Genomic DNA, 20,680 nt, shown 5'->3' with positions numbered 1-20,680 from the left:
TGCTGAAATTTGCCCACATGTAATGCACGTACGATATTGGTGGCGTTGTCCGATATCACAAATCCCCAGGAGAGTCCAATTGGGGTAAGCCAATCTGTGATGATGTTCCTCAGTTTCTGTAAGAGGTTGTCAGCTGTGTGCCTCTTATGGACAGCAGTGATACAAAGCGTAGCCTGCCTAGGAACGAGTTGGCGTTTGCGAGATGAAGCTACTGGTGCCGCTGCTGCTGTTATTGCTGTGGGAGGCAATACATCTACCCAGTGGGCTGTCATAGTCATATAGTCCTTAGTCTGCCCTGCTCCACTTGTCCACATGTCCGTGGTTAAGTGGACAGTGGGTACAACTGCATTTTTTATTACACTGGTGACTCTTTTTCTGACGTTTGTGTACATTCTCGGTATCGCCTGCCTAGAGAAGTGGAACCTAGATGGTATTTGGTATCGTGGACACACTACCTCAAGCATTTCTCTAAGTCCCTATGAACTAACGGCGGACTCCGGATGCACGCCTAACATCAACATAGTTATCAAGACCTGAGTTATCCGCTTTGCAACAGGATGACTGCTGTGATATTTCATCTTCCTCGCAAAGGACTGTTGGACAGTCAATTGCTTACTGGAAGTAGTACAAGTGGTCTTCCGACTTCCCCTCTTGGATGACGATCGACTCCCAGCAGCAACAACAGCAGCGCCAGCAGCAGTAGGCGTTACACTCAAGGATCCATCGGAGGAATCCCAGTTAGGAGAGGACTCGTCAGACTTGCCAGTGACATGGCCTGCAGGACTATTGGCTTTCCTGTCTATGGAGGAAATTGACATTGAGGGAGTTGGTGGTGTGGTTTGCAGGAGCTTGAGTACAAGAGGAAGAAGGGATTTAGTTGTTAGTGGACTGCTTCCACTGTCACCCAAAGTTTTTGAACTTGTCAATGACTTCTGATGAATGCGCTCCAGGTGACGTATAAGGGAGGATGTTCCTTGGTGGTTAACGTCCTTACCCCTACTTATTACAGCTTGACAAAGGCAACACACGGCTTGACATCAGTTGTCTGCATTTCTGTTGAAATAATTTCTCACCGAAGAGGTGATTTTTTTTGACCAGGCATTTCAATGGTCTTATTCATCCCACGGACAACAGGTGTCTCTCCGGGTGCCTGACTTAAACAAACCACCTCACCTTCAAAATCTTTCTTGTCAATTTCCTCCTCAGCGCCAGCAACACCCATATTCTCATCTTGGTGTACTTCAACAGTGACATCTTCAATTTGAATATCAGGAACTGGACTGTGGGTGCTCCTTCCAGCACTTGCAGGACTTGTGCAAATGGTGGAAGGAGCCATATCTTCCCGTCCAGTGTTGGGAAGGTCAGGCATCGCAACCGACACAATTGGACTCTCCTTGGGGATTTGTGATTTAGAAGAACGCACAGTTCTTTGCTGTGCTTTTGCCAGCTTAACTCTTTTCATTTATCTAGCGGGAGGATGAGTGCTTCCATCCTCATGTGAAGCTGAACCAATAGCCATGAACATAGGCCAGGGCCTCAGCCGTTTCTTGCCACTCCGTGTTGTAAATGGCATAGTGGCAAGTTTACGCTTCTCCTCAGGACGCTTTTGATTTAGATTTTTGGGTCATTTTACTGAACTTTTTTATTTTTTTTATTTTACTTGCTCTCTACTATGACATTGGGCATCGGCCTTGGCAGAAGACATTTATGGTATTGAATCATCTCTGCTATGACTAGTGGCAGCAGCTTCAGCACTAGGTGGAAGTGGATCTTGATCTTTCCCTATTTTACCCTCCAAATTTTTGTTCTCCATTTTTTAATGTGTGGAATTATATGCCAGTAATACATCTGGAATTAGCCAGCAGTAATGTCTGGAATTAGATACCACTAGATAGATACCAGATACCACTGTGACTGGAATGATGATGACCTATGCACAGTGACAGGACACTACCACAGCACCCTACAGCAGCAAGATGCAGCACAAGACACTGGACTAGTATATTAGTAATGTACTGTAGTATTACTGAGCACCACAATGCAGCACAAGACAATGAGCAGTGATACTGAGCACTGATGAGGATACTAGAACTGACACTGGGCAGCGAGATGCAGCACTGGACTATTGTACTGTAGTATACTGGTCACCACAATGCAGCACAAGACAATGGTGGTCATTCCGAGTTGTTCGCTCGTTGCCGTTTTTCGCAACAGAGCGATTAGGTGGAAAATGCGCATGCGCATGGTATGCATCGCGCATGCGTGAAGTACTTTCACACAAAACTTAGCAGATTTACACAAGGTCGACCAACGTTTTTTCATCGCTAGAGGGATCGTGGTGTGATTGACAGGAAGTGGGTGTTTCTGGGCAGAAACTGGACGTTTTCAGGGAGTGTGCTAAAAAACGCAGGCGTGCCAGGTAAAAATGCAGGAGTGGCTGCAGAAACGGGGGAGTGGCTGGCCGAACGCAGGGCGTGTTTATGACGTCAAACCAGGAACTAAACAGACTGAGCTGATCGCAATCTAGGAGTAAGTCTGGAGCTACTCCGAAACTGCAGCAAATTATTTAGTAGCAGTTCTGCTAATCTTTCGTTCGCAATTCTGCTAAGCTAGATACACTCCCAGAGGGCGGTGGCCTGGCGTGTGCAATGCTGCTAAAAGCAGCTAGCGAGCGAACAACTTGGAATGAGGGCCTATGAGTAGTGATACTGAGCACTGATGAGGATACTAGAACTGACACTGGGCCGCGAGAACAGCACTGGACTATTGTACTGTAGTATACTGGTCACCACAATGCAGCACAAGACAATGAGTAGTGATACTGAGCACTGATGAGGATACTAGAACTGACACTAGGCAGCGAGATGCAGCACTGGACTCTGGATGTCTCCCATCTACATCTCTGACCTTATCTCCCTTTACACTCCCACCCGTCACAAGACAATGAGTAGTGATACTGAGCACTGATGAGGATACTAGAACTGACACTGGGCAACGAGATGCAGCACTGGACTATTGTACTGTAGTATACTGGTCACCACAATGCAGCAGCAAGACAATGAGTAGTGATACTGAGATTTGATGAGGATACTAGAACTGACACTGGGCAGCAAGAACAGCACTGGACTATTGTACTGTAGTATACTGGTCACCACAATGCAGCAGCAAGACAATGAGCACTGATCCTGAGCACTGAGGAGGATACTAGAACTGACACTGAGCAGCGAGATGCAGCACTGGACTATTGTACTGTAGTATACTGGTCACCACAATGCAGCACAGATACTGAGCACTGATATTGAGCTGATATTGAGCTTTCCACGTCCTCTCGCTCTCTCGACAATGCACGAGTGAAAATGGCGTAGTCGCACGGCTCTTTATATGGAATCCGAATCTCGCGAGAATCCGACAGCGGGATGATGAAGTTTTCCCCCGTTCGGGTTTTCCGAGTCAGGCGGGAAGAACCGAGGCTGCCTCGGACCCGTGTAAACCACGTGACGTTCGGGGGGGTTCGGTTCTAGGAGAACCGAACCCGCTCATCTCTATATATGTGTGTATGTATGTAGCGGTGTGGCTCGGCACTCGGGTAAGGTGTGATTACTTGCTGTGGTGCCCTCTGAGGATCTGTACTGGATCCAAAATAATGTCCTGGAAGCAGCGGCACTCAGCAGACTTGTCAAATATAAAAAAAGCCTTTATTCCGGTCCTACGCCGTTTTGGGTATTACCTCCGTCGTCAGGGACAAGCGATCCAGTCTATTCTGAACACCTCACAATATTGTTTTTAGGCCAAAATGTTGCACCGAGGTAACTGGATGACTAAACGACACAAGTGTGCAGCACAAACACTTGGCCCATCAAGGAGTGGCAGTGCAATGGCAGACAGGATTGCACTTTTAAAAACTAGGCCCTAGCACATCATGCAGAGAAGAAGAAGAGGTGCAATAAGGTAGCTGGATGGCTAAGCTAAGCGACACAAGTGTGTGGCACAACCACCTGGCCCATCTAGGACTGTCACGCAGTGGCTGAATGTCGAAAGTGGCCCGCAATTTTTCGGGCCACCGACAGCATCTCCTGCATGCCCCTGTCATTTTTCAAAAAATTCTGTACCACCAAATTAATTGTATGTGCAAAACATGAGACGTGCTGGAATTTGCCCAGATGCAATGCACGCACAATATTGGTGGACTTATACGGCTCCACCCCTGGACTTATATGGCTCCACCCCTGGACTTATATGGCTGCACCCCTGGACTTATTTGGCTGCACCCCTGTACTTGATTTATAGGGCAGCACCCCTGGACTTATAGGGCAGCACCCCTGGACTTATAGGGCAGCACAGGACACCACCACTGAACTGATGCAGCACAAGACAGCACCACTGGACTGGACTTATACAGCAGCACTGGGCTTATGGCAGCACAGGACACCACCACTGTGACTGGACTGATGCAGCACAAGCAGTGTCGGACTGGGGCATGAAGGGCCCACCGGGGGAATGCAGTGATAGGGGCCCATACAAAGGGGGTGTGGCCAGCCTCCACAGAGTATTGAAATACACAATTGTCTTGTGCAGTGTAATGCAACATATCTACCATGTATAATACAAGTGCACAGTCTGGAACCTGATCCCTAGAGGAAGGAGTGGGTCCCTGGGCAGTGGGGCCCACCGGTGGTTTCCCCTGTACCCCTGTGGGCCAGTCTGACCCTGAGCACAAGACACCACCTCTGGACTGATGCAGTACAGCACTGGAATGACGCATAAGAGCAGGTCGCCACCCCACGTGCCACACCACTTTCCTGCACAGACACTGAGGAGACGCATCCTCTCGCTACACTCTCCAAGACTGGAGTGAAGATGGCGGCGATGACCGGCTCCTTATATGGAATCCTAAACCCGTGAGAATCGGACAGCGTGATGATGACATTTTGCCTCATTCTGATTTCCAAGTCTGGCGGGATGTCCCGAGCCAGGCTCGGATCCGGGCTCGGGACGTGATGTTCGGTAGGGTTATATATGGAGTACAAATGAAGGTGGCACTCGGAGACTGTCCAACAGTGTAAAAAATTTTTTTTTTTTTAGCAATGTCTACATTTTGGGGAAGTGCAAGATAATCTACTTAATTTGTTCAAATATTAAATAAATGCAGCATTTGGAAACTGTCGGACAGTCTCTGAATGGGTAGGCATTTGATATGCCAGCTGATGCTGGAATCCCGGCAGCCAGCATACCGATAACTTTTCTCCCTCTTGGGGTGTCCACAACACCCCTGGAGGGAGAATAAATAGCATGGCGCGTAGCGTGCCACAGTGACCACAAGGGGCTCCTTTGCGCTTACCCTGCTGCCTACCTGCCAGCGGTCAGGATCCCAGCACCGGTATGCTGGGTGCCGGGATCCCAAGCTCCAGCACAACATACTACACCATCTGAATGATGCCTTAATTTGCACATATAATGGAGATGTTGTCCTTCTAAGGAGGGCACCGAAGCAAGTATTCTCCAATGTGTTTGCATGGGGTTCAGTATGGTAGTCCGGCGGTCGGGCTCCCGACGACCAGCATACCGGTGCCGGGAGCCCGACCGCCGGCTTAACGGCAGTGTGGCGAGAGCAAATGAGCCCCTTGCGGGCTCGCTGCGTTCGCCACGCTACACGCGCCACGCTATTTTATTCTCCCTCCAGAGGGGGGGTCGTGGACCCCTACGAGGGAGAATAAGTGTCGGTATGCCGACACCGGTATACTGTGCGCCGGGATCCCGTCAGTCGGCATACTGAAGACCACCCGTTTGCATGGAGTGCTGGATTCAGTGCAAGATATATATGTATATGTATGTGTGCGGGGTGTAGTATGGAATGCTGGCTGTCGGGGTCCCAGCGCACAGCATGCCGGCACCGGAATCCCGACCGCAGGCATACCGACAGCATGGCGAGCACAAATAAGCCCCTTGTGGGCTCGCTGCGCTCGCCACGCTGCAGGCACGGTGGTGCGCTATTTTTACTCTCCCTCCAGGGGGGTCATGGAGAGGGAGAAATGGTGTCGGCATGCCGGCTGATGGGATTCCGGCACCGGTATACTGTGCGCCGGTACCCTGACAGCCGGCAAATTGAAGACCACCCGCGTGTGTGTGTGTGTATATGTATGTATATATATATATATATATATATATATATATATATATATATATATAAAACACGTGCGCACACACACATGGAGATGTTCGGCACTCTAAATTAAATTTGGTAAACAACGTGCCTGGTGCCCTCCACAGCCAATTCCAGCAATATAGATACACAGATAGGTGGCACTCATGGACGTTTCATAATTAAAGAACAGACCTGACTCTGTCTTTAAAGCTTAACGTTTTGGTTTATTACAACCGTCCTCAGAAGCAACAATGTTAACAATGAAAATTATTTTCATTGTTAACATTGTTGCTTCTGACGACGGTTGTAATAAATCGAAACATTAAGCTTTAAAGACAGTCAGGTCTGTTCTTTAATTATGAAAAGTCAGTGAGTTCCGCCTATCTCTGTGTGTGTGTATATGTATATATATGTGTATATATGTGTGTATATATATATATATATATATATATATATATATATAGTGTATAATTTGTCTAATTGAAATGTGCCATAAAATTGTGTACAAATCATGATCCTATATAATAAGTCTATCGCTGCTCCTCACCAAGTGTTATGTGTGCTGGGGGCCACTGGATGGTGCCTGACGGAGCAATTACTGTTATGATATTTCATCACGACTTGGTCCATGAGAGACAGGTAACTAGTATAGAAATAATAGAAGCACTGAGGGTTACAGTTGAAGACTATCGGTCTATAACTTGAGACACAGTAACAAAATAAAACCTATTAAAGTAACTACAATGTATCAAAGTTTCTGACTTAAGGAAGCATAAACAAACTCACCACAAAGGATAGAATGGTCATTTTCTTATACCAAGGAGCATTTCTATAGATAAACAGAAGTTGCTCCTTTATATGGGGAGTTAATATAGAAGCAAAATTTTCCCAAGGTACAACTCCTGAGGGCAAGGCCATCTCAACATTTAGGCACACTGGGCAGTTGCCCAGGGCCTCACAATGCTAGGGGCCTTTGAGCAGGGGTGGGTGGTGGTCACACAATCAGAGCAGTAAGGCAGCATGCTCTACCTGTCTCCCAGCAAGCAAGACAGTGAATGGCAATAAGTATGCTGATTGGTGGATGGCTGGAGTTCGCTACAAATCAGAGTGCTTACATCCATTAACTGTGTGCAAGTATGTGGAGAGATGGTGCACGACCGCAGGAGGGATATGTTAATGATTTTTTAATTACTTCACCTAAATGGGTTATTAGGGGCCCAGGTGCAATGCTTTGCCCAGGGGGCTAAATGCTGTTAAGACAGCCCTGCTGAGGCCTTGAATCCTTTTGCAAAGAAGCTTTAACCCAGTCTGTCCTAAGTATTTGATGCAGTTTCTGATTAAACAATGACTTAAAAGGAGGGTATGTTTTTTGTATCCAGATCTGAAGAATGATTTTTCATGTAGATGCTGAAATTGTCATTAATAATTAATGGTTTGAACTTGACACGCTAACTCCTGATGGATGTGTACTAAAAATAGTCCAAGCCAGCTTCAGGTGATCCGCTCTCACAAGAAAATCAGTGCTAAACCTCCAGATCGGTACCCAAAAATATTTGATAAAGGGGTAACGCCATCGGCAGTGATACATGTCTGCTCCCAGAGATCTACACTTAGTATAAGAGCGTGTGTGTTATATATACCAATCCTAAAGTGATGGTAAGATATGAGATTCAACTGATCATATATGTTTAGGAACATTTTAGTAAGGGTGGGCATAGAAAAAAACATTATGGGGAAAGAAAAAGTTTCAAGGAGTGTTTCAGGCATAAGGAGGTAAAATAATATAACCACATAAGCCTGTAGAGGTTTTATCATAATCCAACATTTTCCTACGGAACACATAATGGATAGAACTACCTTTGGTACCTGCGGGGGGACTGGAGAGCAATGAATCAAACAGATTAGAACAGTCGTCATGTGGAGACAGAAAATGAGCAACTTGACTTGTAGCGTTGGACCTGAAGAAATGGCAAATGAAAGGGATTTATAACAATCATATCTGTAAAGCACTGTTTGGGATGAGAATGGGGTTTTAGAGGAAGGATTTAAAAACTACTATGACACACGACTCAAACACAGGCTATGCCATAACGTGAAGAGGTAGGCCGTCATGCATAATAAGGGAAGATATGTGAAATAGTAAGTAGTTAACATGTATTTCCATTGTAAACATACGACAGCAGAAGGGGATTATCAACAATATAGTAAGGGACCTTGCCTCATGAATATGTAAAAATGCAGTAAGCCACATCACAGGGAGGTACAGTATGCCTGCTCTAAAGTAGTATTTGCATAAAGACAGGCATAAGATCTCCAGTTCCTTAGATAGCGCAACTGCGTCACTAGACCATACCAGTGGCGGAACTAGTGAGCGGTGGGCCCAGGTGCGACAAAATGCTTTGCCCCCCCCCCCCCCCCATATCCCATCCAAGTCTACCCCCTCACCCCTGGAGAGGATCTGGTGAGGGGGACCTGGTCAGGGCCAGAGAAATGAATACCTAGCAACAGTGCCGTAACTAGACATTTTAGCACTGTGTGCAAGTACCAGCATTGGAGCCCCACCCCTGCATGCAAAACAGGGGCAGTGCGCGCGCAAAAATACTTAGTGGCATGGCTTCATGGGGAAGGGGTGTGGCCACAAAATAATACCAATTCATAAAACGGTGCACAGTAGTCTCCATTATTCAAATTACGCCACAAAGTAGCACCACTACACCAGGTAGAGACCCTTTTACACCTTACGGCGGACAGATTCCTCTTTTTACACATTACAGCAGACAGCGTCCCCTTTTTACACATTACGGCAGACAGCGTCCCCCTTTTTACACATAACGACAGACAGCGTGCCCTTTTTACACATAGCGGCAGACAGCATGCACTTTTTACACACTACGGCAGACAGCGTCCCCTTTTTACACATAACGGCAGACAGCGTGCCCTTGTTACACATAGCGGCAGACAGCGTACACTTTTTACACATAACGGCAGAACGCGTGCCCTCGTTAAACATAGCGGCAGACCGCGTCCCCTTTTTACACATTACGGCAGACAGCGTCCCCTTTTTACACATTACGGCAGACAGCGTGCCCTTGTTACACATTATGGCAGACAGCGTGCCCTTGTTGCACATTACGGCAGACCGCGTCCCCCTTTTTACACATTGCGACAGGTAGATTCCCCCTTTTAACACATTGCGACAAAGATTCACCCTTTTTACACATTACGGCCGGCAGATTCCCCCTTTTTACACATTGCGGCAAAGATTCCCCCTTTTTACACATTACGGCAGGCAGATTCCCCCTTTTTACACATTGCGGCAAGCAGATTCCCCCTTTTTACACATTGCGGCAAAGATTCACCCTTTTTACACATTACGGCAGGCAGATTCCCCATTTTTACACATTGCGGCAGGCAGATTCCCCATGTTTACACATTGCGGCAGGCAGATTCCCCCTTTTTACACAATGCGGCAGGCAGTCCCCCTTTTTGCACATGGAGAGAAAGAAAGAAAGAGAATTATACTTACCCTCTCCGCTGGCTCAGGCTCCTCGGTGCAGCTTCTGGCAGATCACGATTCCCGGGCAGGAGAGGAGGAGGGAGGTGGAGGAGTGAGCCGCAGCAGCGCTGTGTTATTGGTGGAGGTGCTGCTGCTGCTGTCCCTCTGCTTCACTATAGGCTGTTATCGGAAGACAGCCTATAGTGAAGCAGAGGGACAGCAGCAGCCGCACCTCAACCAGTAGCAAAGCGCTGCTGCGGCTCCTTCCTCCACCTCCCTCCTCCTCCTTCTCCCCCGTACCGCTGCGCTCCTCTCCTCTCTGTACGGGCGGCTGTGTGCTGCGGGCAGCGGTTGCCTGCAGCACACAGCAGCATGTAATGAGTAAGTTTGACTCATTACATGCTTTGGGCCCCTGGACAGTGGCGGGCCCCAGTGCAACGCACTGGTTGCACTGGCGGTTGTTCCGCCTCTGGACCATACCCAGAAATGTTAGGAAAATTAATTCCATCATGATTTTGGGTGGTTGTGATTTAAGAAAACTCAGCAGAGGTTTCTTTTTGTCCCAGTGGAATCTGTAAAATATTGAGCGTATGCAAGTAGTATCCTTATTAGACAAAAGAAGTTTCAGTGTCTGAAGGGGGGTAGAGGACATTTTGTATTTTAAGAAGGTTGGCCTGGCTCAAATAGGAAAGATGTGGACATTTCCATGTTTATGTGTCAGCATCAATTGTAGATAACAAATTGTTAATATAGAAATATATGCATCATCGCTTGGAGAGTGATAAAATGGAGAAAGAAAAAGTACCAGCCAATCAACACGCTGTGTTTGAAAAATGGTAGTTAAGAGCTGATTGGCTGGCACTTTTTCACTCTCAATTTTATCAATTTTTATCACTTTCCAAGCGAGGATGCATCTGGCCCATAGTCTGTATATATCTTGGGGAGAGGTATACTTAAGTAGTGGATAGAAGCTGGTAGTAGTCCTAGGACTAAGGCACAAAGTTGAAGATTTGTCAAGACCAGAGAGCACACCAATCTCCATAAGTTAGACATCAATGGGGCTAGGGAGACTTGGAGATACAGTAGAAATGAGCGGGTTCGGTTCTCCGAGATCCGAACCCCCCCAAAACTTCACCTATTTTACACGGGTCCGAGGCAGCCTCGGATCTTGCCGCCTTGCTCGGTTAACCCGAACGAGGCCGAACGTCATCATCCCACTGTCGGATTCTTGCGAGATTCGTATTCTATATAAAGAACCGTGCGTCGCCGCCATTTTCACTCGTGCATTGGAGATTGAATGGAGAGGACGTGGCTGCGTTCTCTCCCTGAAAAGCTCCATAATCTGTGCTCAGTGTGCTGCAAATATCTGTGCTCAGTGTGCTTTATTGTGGGGAGTGGTATATAATTATAGTAGTACAGTACAGTAGGCCATTGCTGTATCTTGCAGCTCTGTGTTACTGCAAGTATCCATTCCATATCTGTGCTGCATTTTTGTGAGCAGTATATATAGTCTTACTGTGCAGCATTTTGGTGATCAACAGTATACATATATAGTACAGTACAGTACAGTAGGCCATTGCTATTGATATACTGTATTACTGGCATATAATTCCACACGTTAATAAATGGAGAACAAAAATGTGGAGGGTAAAATAGGGAAAGATCAAGATCCACTAGTCATGGCCGAGACGATGAAGTGCCATCAACGTCGCCAAGGCCGATGCCCGGTGTCATAGTAGAGAGCATGTAAAATCCAAAAAACAAAAGTTCAGTAAAGTGACCCAAAAATCTAAATTAGAAGCGTCTGAGGAAAAGCTTAACTTGCCAATATGCCATTTACGACACGGAGTGTCAAGGAACGGATGAGGCCCTGGCCTATGTTCATGGCTAGTGGTTCAGCTTCACATGAGGATGGAAGCACTCATCCTCCCGCTAGAAAACTGAAAAGAGTTAAGATGGCAAAAGCACAGCAAAGAACTGTGCGTTCTTCTAAATCACAAATCCCGAAGGAGAGTCCAATTGTGTCAGTTGCGATGCCTGACCTTCCCAACACTGGACAGGAAGAGGTGGCGCCTTCCACCATTTTTCACGCCCCCTGCAAGCGCTGGAAGGAGCACCCGCAGTCCAGTTCCTGATATTCAAATTGAAGATGTCACTGTTGAAGTACACCAGGATGAGGATATGGGTGTTGCTGGCGCTGAGGAGGAAATTGACAAGGAGGATTCTGATGGTGAGGTGGTTTGTTTAAGTCAGGCACCAGGGGAGACGCATGTTGTCCGTGGGATGAATATGGTCATTGACATGCTTGGTAAAATTACAAAAAAAAAAATCACCTCTTCGGTGTGGAATTATTTTAACAGAAATGCGGACAACAGGTGTCAAGCTGTGTGCTTCCTTTCTCAAGCTGTAATAAGAATGGGTAAGGACGTTAACCACCTAGGAACATCCTCCCTTATTCGTCACCTGGAGCGCATTCATCAGAAGTCATTGACAAGTTCAAAAACTTTGGGTGACAGCAGAAGCAGTCCACTAACAACTAAATCCCTTCCTCTTGTACCCAAGCTCCTGCAAACCACACCACCAACTCCCTCAGTGTCAATTTCCTCCTTAGACAGGAACGCCAATAGTCCTGCAGGCCATGTTACTGGCAAGTCCGACGAGTCCTCTCCTAACTGGGATTCCTCCGATGGATCCTTGAGTGTAACGCCTACTGCTGCTGGCGCTGCTGTTGTTGCTGCTGTGAGTCGATCGTCATCCCAGAGGGGAAGTTGGAAGACCACTTGTACTACTTCCAGTAAGCAATTGACTGTCCAACAGTCCTTTGCGAGGAAGATGAAATATCACAGCAGTCATCCTGCTGCAAAACGGATAACTCAGGTCTTGGAAGCTGTGTTGGTGTTAAACGTGTGTCCGGTATCCACTGTTAATTCACAGGGAATTAGAGAATTGCTTGAGGTACTGTGTTTCCGGTACCAAATACCATCTAGGTTCCACTACTCTAGGCAGGCGATACCGAGAATGTACACAGACGTCAGAAAAAGAGTCACCCATGTCCTAAAAAATGCAGTTGTACCCAATGTACACTTAACCACAGACTTGTGGACAAGTGGAGCAGGGCAGACTCAGGACTATATGACTGACAGCCCACTGGGTAGATGTATTGCTTCACGCAGCAAGAACAGCAGCGGCGGCACCAGTAGCAGCATCTTGCAAACGCCAACTCGTTCCTAGGCAGGCTACACTTTGTATCACCGCTTTCCATAAGAGGCACACAGCTGACAACCTTTTACAGAAACTGAGGAACATCATTGCAGAATGGCTTATCCCAATTGGAATCTCCTGGGGATTTGTGACATTGGACAACGCCACCAATATTGTGCGTGCATTACATGTGGGCAAATTACAGTACGTCCCATGTTTTGCACATACATTGAATTTGGTGGTGCAGAATTTTAAAAAAAACGACAGGGGTGTGCAAGAGATGCTGTCAGTGGCCCGAAGAATTGCGGGCCACTTTTGGCATTCAGCCACCGCGTGCCGAAGACTAAAGCACCAGCAAACACTCCTGAACCTGCCCCGCCATCATCTGAAGCAAGGGGTGGTAACGAGGTGGAATTCAACCCTCTATATGCTTCAGAGGATGGAGGAGCAGCAAAATGCCATTCAAGCCTATACATCTGCCTACGATATAGGCAAAGGAGGGGGAATGCACCTGACTCAAGCGCAGTGGAGAATGATTTCAACGTTGTGCAAGGTTCTGCAACCCTTTGAACTTGCCACACGTGAAGTCAGTTCAGACACTGCCAGCCTGAGTCAGGTCATTCCCCTCATCAGGCTTTTGCAGAAGCAGCTGGAGAGATTGAAGGAGGAGCTAAAACAGAGTGATTCCGCTAGGCATGTGGGACTTGTGGATGGAGCCCTTCATTCGCTTAACCAGGATTCACGGGTGGTCAATCTGTTGAAATCAGAGCACTACATTTTGGTCACCGTGCTCGAGCCTAGGTTTAAAGCCTACGTTGTATCTCTTTCCGGCAGACACAAGTCTGCAGAGGTGCAAAGACCTGCTGGTGAGACACTTGTCAAGTCAAGTGGAACGTGACCCGTCAACAGCTACTCCTTCACATTCTCCCGCAACTGGGGCTGCGAGGAAAAGGCTAAGAATTCCGATCCCATTGGCTGGCGTTGATGCAGGGCAGTCTGGAGCGAGTGCTGACATCTGGTCCGGACTGAAGGACCTGCCAACGATTACTGACATGTCGTCTACTGTCACTGCATATGATTCTGTCACCATTGAAAGAATGGTGGAGGATTATATGAGTGACCGCATCCAAGTGGGCACGTCAGACAGTCCGTATGTATACTGGCAGGAAAAAGAGGCAATTTGAGGCCCTTGCACAAACTGGCTTTATTTTACCTAAGTTGCCCCCCCCCCCCCTCCCGTGTGTACTCGGAAAGAGTGTTTAGTGCAGCCGGTCACCTTGTCAGCAATCGGCGTACGAGGTTTCTTCCAGAAAATGTGGAGAAGATGATGTTCATCAAAATTAATTATAATCAATTCCTCCATGGAGACATTCACCAGCAATTGCCTCCAGAAAGTACACAGGGACCTGAGATGGTGGATTCCAGTGGGGACGAATTAATACTATGTGAGGAGGGGGATGTACACAGTGAAAGGGGTGAGGAATCGGACGATGAGGAGGAGGTTGACATATTTTCTCTGTAGAGCCAGTTTGTGCAAGGAGAGATTGATTGCTTCTTTTTTGGTGGGGGCCCAAACCATCCAGTCATTTCAGCCACAGTCATGTGGCAGACCCTGTGGCTGAAATGATGGGTTTGTTAAAGTGTGCATGTCCTGTTTATACAACATAAGGGTGGGTGGGAGGGCCCAAGGACAATTCCATCTTGCACCTCTTTTTTAATTTTTTTTTTTATCTCTGCATCATGTGATGTTCTGGGCTAATTTTTTTTAAGTGCCATCCTGTCTGACACTGCAGTGCCACTCCTAGATGGGCCAGGTGTTTGTGCCGCCCACTTGCGTCGCTTAGCTTAGTCATCCAGTCGGTGCAAATTTTAGGACTAAAAATAATATTGTGAGGTGTTCAGAATAGACTGGAAATGAGTGTAAATTATGGTTATTGAGGTTAATAATACTATGGGATCAAAATGACCACCAAATTCTATGATTTAAGCTGTTGTTGAGGGTTTAAAAAAAAAAAAAAAAAAACACCTGAATCCAAAACACACCCGAATCCGACAAAAAAAAATTTCAGGGAGGTTTTGCCTAAACGTGTCCGAATCCAAAACCAAAACACAAAACCCGAAAAATTTCGGGTGCACATCTCTAGTATATAGTTAGGTATCATTAGCAAAGGCAGATGACCTCGCCTCTACAGAGCCAATTTAAACACCTCATAAAAGTGTCCAGTCTTGAAGGAAACAAAACATAGGGTGGAGCATCAAATTAAATATTAACCGAGACAGCAGACACCCTTGTCGTGTTACTCGCCTCATAGTAACTGGGTCACTAACAAGACCATTGATCAATAATGAAGTAGGAGTACTGTAAAGAAAATGGACAAGATAAATAAAAATGGGTCAAACCCTCTCTGACAAAGAACAGCATACATACTGTATACAGCCATGGGACTGTATCATAGACCTTACTGACACTTTTTAGCAGAGAATTTAGATACAAATTTGTCCATAGTGCAAAACACTAAAAATAAAGGGTAAAGGATAGGCACTAGGGGGCATAAATACTTACGCATCTATAACAGACAAGTGTTTGTGTTGGCCATAGCAACCAATCAGATTCTGTCTATGATTTTCTCGTATGCAAGAGAAATATAAAAGCTAGAATCTGGTTACTATGGGTAATACCAACACTGGTCTGTTTCAGATGCTTTAGTAAATCTACCCCCAGGTCGGGCAGGTAGAAGGTAATAGGCAACTATAAAATTAAAGTTATATGCCAAAATGTATATAGCATGAACAGTTTATTGAATAATAACTGAGGAAAGCACACCCCTAGAATAGTTATTTTTATAGAAACAGTAAGAAATACTGCAGCATAACTCGTTAAAAAAAAAAGTACAAAATAACATAGTCAGAGAAAAAAGGGTTGTAAACAGAAATTTGTATTATGTAACACAATACAAGATTAGAGACATAAGTAGCTGTCAAATAAGTAGCAGTACTTTGCAATAACAGTTCAGAGCCACAGGGTTGCCCAACAAAATCAAAAGTTGTGAGGTCATGAGCAATGACCGCACATAAACAGATTGAGAAGTTGCCATGTCTCAGTAACCTAAACTGAGACATTGGCTAACACTCTGACAGTCTGGGGAATTTGCAGGACCAGAGGCCCATCAAAGACTGGTTTATAGAAAACTTTACCACACATTCTGAACAAGGCAATTTGGAAATGCAATGACTAAGGGAACAGCATATACCATGTCAAACTCCTCTAGCGTTACCTTTAAACCAGAATAGTCTAAGGCAGTGTTTCCCAACCGCGGTCCTCAAGGCACACTAACAGTCCTGGTTTTAGTGATATCCAGGCTTGGACACAGGTGACTTAATTAGCACCTCAGTTATTTTGATTTAACCATCTGTGCTGAAGCCTGGATATCACTAAAACCTGCACTGTTGGTGTGCCTTGAGGACCACGGTTGGGAATGCCTGGTCTAAGGAATCCACACAGGTAGGAAGACAGCCAGGTGCCAAATCGCATTGTGGACACTAGGGTGTGTGGAGCGCATGGGGGATGCAGTGTCCAGAGACTGTCAAGGTGTGGAGGCAGGCAGTGGAGCAGCAGCACTTGCTGGGTCATACCCTAGGAAATAACTATGCCACCCCCAACACAGGCACCAAACCAGGTAGGGGGATCATGCTGAGCAAGCCACCAGCTCAAACAGTGCATGAAATCCACTCCCTAGTGCAGATGGATTTAGAAGGGAAGAGATGGAGAGGCTCTAACACCTAACTGTTTTAGACACACCGCCCACTGGAAGGTCAAAAATATTTTTAAGATGGCTATAATGTGCAAAACTTGTTGGAACCAGATTGTTATTAACAATTTTTGTTCTCCAGAAGTTTCCAGCAGCTGATAGACTTGGTTCTCAGGGATCTGGTCGCAATGATTGTTTTACTCTGTAACTGAGACAAATCTTCAGTTGTCATTTCAACCTTGTAAGCAAGTGAGACATATGTCAGAATACTGGAGGTAGACTTTAATCAACAGGGTCAACTCTGGTTAGCAGTATCATAAGCTAGAAGTAACACCAACCATGTTATAACACCATGGTCTGTCCTTTGTGTGTAAACATGGCAGGCTATTGTTCTTTATTATCAAATGTTGCCAATTGATACATTTAATGTTACGTCATATAAATAAAGGATGATGATGATGATGATAATAATAATAATAATAAATACATTCTCATGGATTAATAGTAGCTTGTCAGTTATACAGTCCTGTCATGGAAGATTTTTGTACACTGTTTTTTATTTGTGTATGCATTAACACAATTTTAAGTGTTTTTATTACTAATATTTCAGATGTATATGCCAGAATAGACGTCTTCAGTAATCACCATAAGCAGAAACATCAAAAATCCAGTCTACGGGCAAAGTCTAAAGTGACAGTGTTCAATGAGACTTTCCTATTCAGTCTTCCTAATCCTGGGAAAACCCAGTGTCTGATTCTCATCTCATTGTATGAAACTGTGGAAAGTGGAAGGAAACTCATTGGGCAAACTTCACTGGGGAACCAGCAGACCAAATCAGAAGACAGTCATTGGGATCAGATGATGCAGTCTCTACGTCAGCCTGTAGCAGATTGGCATCCATTGTACATATGAAGAGACTAGACAAATGATGTCTTCTGTTCTTAAGAGTCAGTACAATACTGAACGGGTTTGCAACTGTAACCAAGGACATGAACTCTTGTAGTAAAATTGTTTAATCTTCTTCCCTCTTGTATTGGAATTCTCTTTTCTTTTACCATCCCAAATTAATTTCAATTTGCAACGGACATCTAGATTAAAATTTGAAGCAATCAGGGTCATAAATAAGGGTATGCACGTGGAGCACCCTGGAGTCTGGAGAATCACCAACAAATTCCTAGAACACTCAGCTGCCTGGTCTCAGCCCCCTGTTCCATGACTTTATAATGTCACATGTGCTATAGGCAGGGGTGGCCCAGGGAGCAGATGTGCCCTGCTACAGCTCTGGAAGCAATAGAAGGTGAAATTGTACATAAATAAGGGAACATATTTGTCAAAAGGCAGTCATATAATGCACAAGACTTTATGAAACTGGTGTAAACGTTGGAGGTTTCCATAAAATATGAAAGTTGTAACCTATTTGTTGTCTCTGTTGACAAGGGTTAATTGTGGTGCTGTGTCCTACCCAATATTGATTGTTAAGTCTTGCTCAGTCTCTCCCAGCTCAGGATCCTATAAGCCAAAGGTGCCAATTTATTACCATCTGCATCTGAAGTCTCAGATATAATCCACAATGTGATAACTGATTACAGCACATGGATATATCAATTATTGTATGCAGGGACAAAGCTTGTGAGAAAGCTCTGTCCCTGCATTGCCACTCTGCAGCCAAATCGGGGAATTTTTTGTGAAAAATAACCTTGAGAATGTGCTGCACATGCACTGCCGACATCACCACCTGCCCGCTGATCACACTCACCAGAGGCAGGGATTTGTGCTCCTGGAGGGGTGCCAGTCATCGAGGCTCCATGCTGCTGTGACCTAACTTTACTGCTCCAGAGGTCACAGATGCAGCAGGGAGCCCCAATGACTGACATCACTCACCAGAGCACCGATCACCGGTCCCTGGGTAGGTGAGTATGATTTTTTTTTTTATTATTATTATTATTTTTCTGTGAAAACACATAGCTGATCACACTGCCGGGACCCTGCACAGGTTTCTCTGGCAGAGAAACCTGTGCAGGAGGCAGCATATCACATTGCATCATTATCCATTATCACAGGGCTCACTGTGGTATTATTTTTAATTTTTTCTAGTAAATTTGACTAGATCGCATTTCCTATTAAAAGTATGGGAAATGTGATCTGGTCACTAAAAAAAAAAATGAGAATGAAAGGGTTTGTAGCAATTTTTCACTAAAAGTGCTCCAAAAGCCCTTTCAAACATTCAGTTGATACTAAAATAATGTGAAACGTGTGTGAAAACACCATCTTTTAAACATTATTTTAGTAAAAACAATATTAATAAATATGAGAAAATAGGAGTGTAGATCCTCCAGTAGGTGCGCACTCACAAAGCAGCTTGGTTAAGTACAATGGTGACTATGAGGTAACTCCCTAAAGAAAACCTCCACCCTATTAGATAGGATCAAATGCAAAGAAAAAAAGGTACCAGTACGTGCAACCAGGCGCATCACATGGGGAGCTTCTTAGAGTCAGGAGTTTGCTGAACTCTATGGTCCAATCCTATAAGGTTTTGAATTTTTGTCCCCAAATCAAAAAGACATGGGAAAGTGCATATAGTGAAGCACAGCTTAGGCAATATGAGATGTTCATATACTAAGCAAACATTTATTCTGATACAATCATTAAAACATAGCAGCCTCTGATTAAAAACATAAGTGAATTCAAAATAGCAGCAACTGACAAACGTCACATGTGAAAGGTATGGATGATTGATGAATGAACACGAGGTGTCCAATGTATGTAATTACCGGAGGAAGGTTCTTATAAGCATGTGGATAAAAATCTCCTATGGCAACCGCAGCGCCTTCTCCCCCTCTCGTCCGGTATACAGTCAAGGTTCCCCCTGTAGTCCTGGAATGGATATAGCCAACGCGTTTCGACCCTTTGCATCGGGTCTTTGTCAGGGCATCCGATGTTGTCCTGGTGTCCTTGTCCACCTTTTAAATGTAGAATATCCAATCACAGTGCAGTGGGTGCAGGTGACTCTAATCGACTCAGATACTACATTTCCCAGGTACCTCCGCGGGCCGCAACGTCACTTCCGTTATATCGGCTCCTTCGTCGTATTACCGGAAGTGCGGCGGATGCCAGTGACTTCTATACATAAAAAAAACTACAAGTCCCGTGAGTCTTATGGCGTCCTGCCGTCACTTCCGCTCTCTGTTCAGTGATTATGCCGAGTGTATAATGAGTCCTGTATAGCTTCCTGTCAAGTTACGTCTCTTCCGGCGGATCGTTGCTATGGCAACGAATGCGTGCCTGTCCTGTGGTAGTGTTAGGTCCATTGATGTTTTTAGTGTGGCTCATACGGCCACAGCAATCCAGAATACATAAAAAAATAATAAAAAGGGGAAAGTTATACATATATATTTGATAAGAATACACAATGTGTATGTAGGCTTTACATCAGATTTTCTCAAAGCAGGATAAAGTGCAATTCAGACAATAAAGTGCAGTGCATCCTTAGCCTATGCAGAGTGGTATAATCTTAATTTACAGGAACCATTTCACCTCAAAATCGAGGTTAAGTCCCCCCGGTTTCAAGGTGTTGCATTCAAAAATCTGTTTCATCTCCGCCTTTGCCAGTTGTGTGGGGAGATCTCTTTGTCTCCAGTGCCCCTTTATCCACTGTAACCCCACAAACCTTCTGATAGCAGATGGGCATTTGTTATGCATTTGGCGAAAGTGATCGGATAATGCATGTGTTGTCAGCCCATTGCTAATATTCCTTATGTGCTCACTGATACGGACCTTCAACGGTCTTGAGGTCCTACCAATGTAAAAAAGACCGCAGGTACATTCCACAGCGTACACTACGCTTTTTGAATTACAAGTCACGAATTCTCTGATGGTAATTTTTCTTTCATTAATTATCAAGTCAGTAATTTTACTGTTGCCATCCCCTTTGATGGTGCGGCAACCCATACACATGCCGCACCGGAAAAACCCTTTTGATTTAATGGTGGGAAGTGATTTGGCCGGTGGTAAGGCCCCTCGAACTAAAGTGCTGCTGAGATTGGGTGCTCTCCTATATATGCACTTAGGTTTATTGGGGAGTCTGTTACCTAC

The 20,680-nt window shown here is 45.4% G+C and overlaps 1 protein-coding gene across 1 annotated transcript in view; it reads left to right on the top strand.

The window, feature by feature from the left end:
- Nucleotides 1–18,000, top strand: part of LOC134969093 (synaptotagmin-A-like) — a 166,435-nt gene extending 148,435 nt beyond the window's left edge. Inside the window, 1 exon segment of the mRNA XM_063944802.1 lies at nt 17,199–18,000. Within this exon segment, the coding sequence (XP_063800872.1) occupies nt 17,199–17,500 (302 nt within the window). The 3' untranslated portion in view covers nt 17,501–18,000.
- The last annotated feature ends 2,680 nt before the right edge of the window (nt 18,001–20,680 follow it).

This window comes from Pseudophryne corroboree, chromosome 11 (genome assembly GCF_028390025.1).
Source record: "Pseudophryne corroboree isolate aPseCor3 chromosome 11, aPseCor3.hap2, whole genome shotgun sequence".
Classification (NCBI taxonomy): Eukaryota; Metazoa; Chordata; class Amphibia; order Anura; family Myobatrachidae; genus Pseudophryne; species Pseudophryne corroboree.
This window is presented reverse-complemented; position numbering and strand designations above follow the sequence as displayed.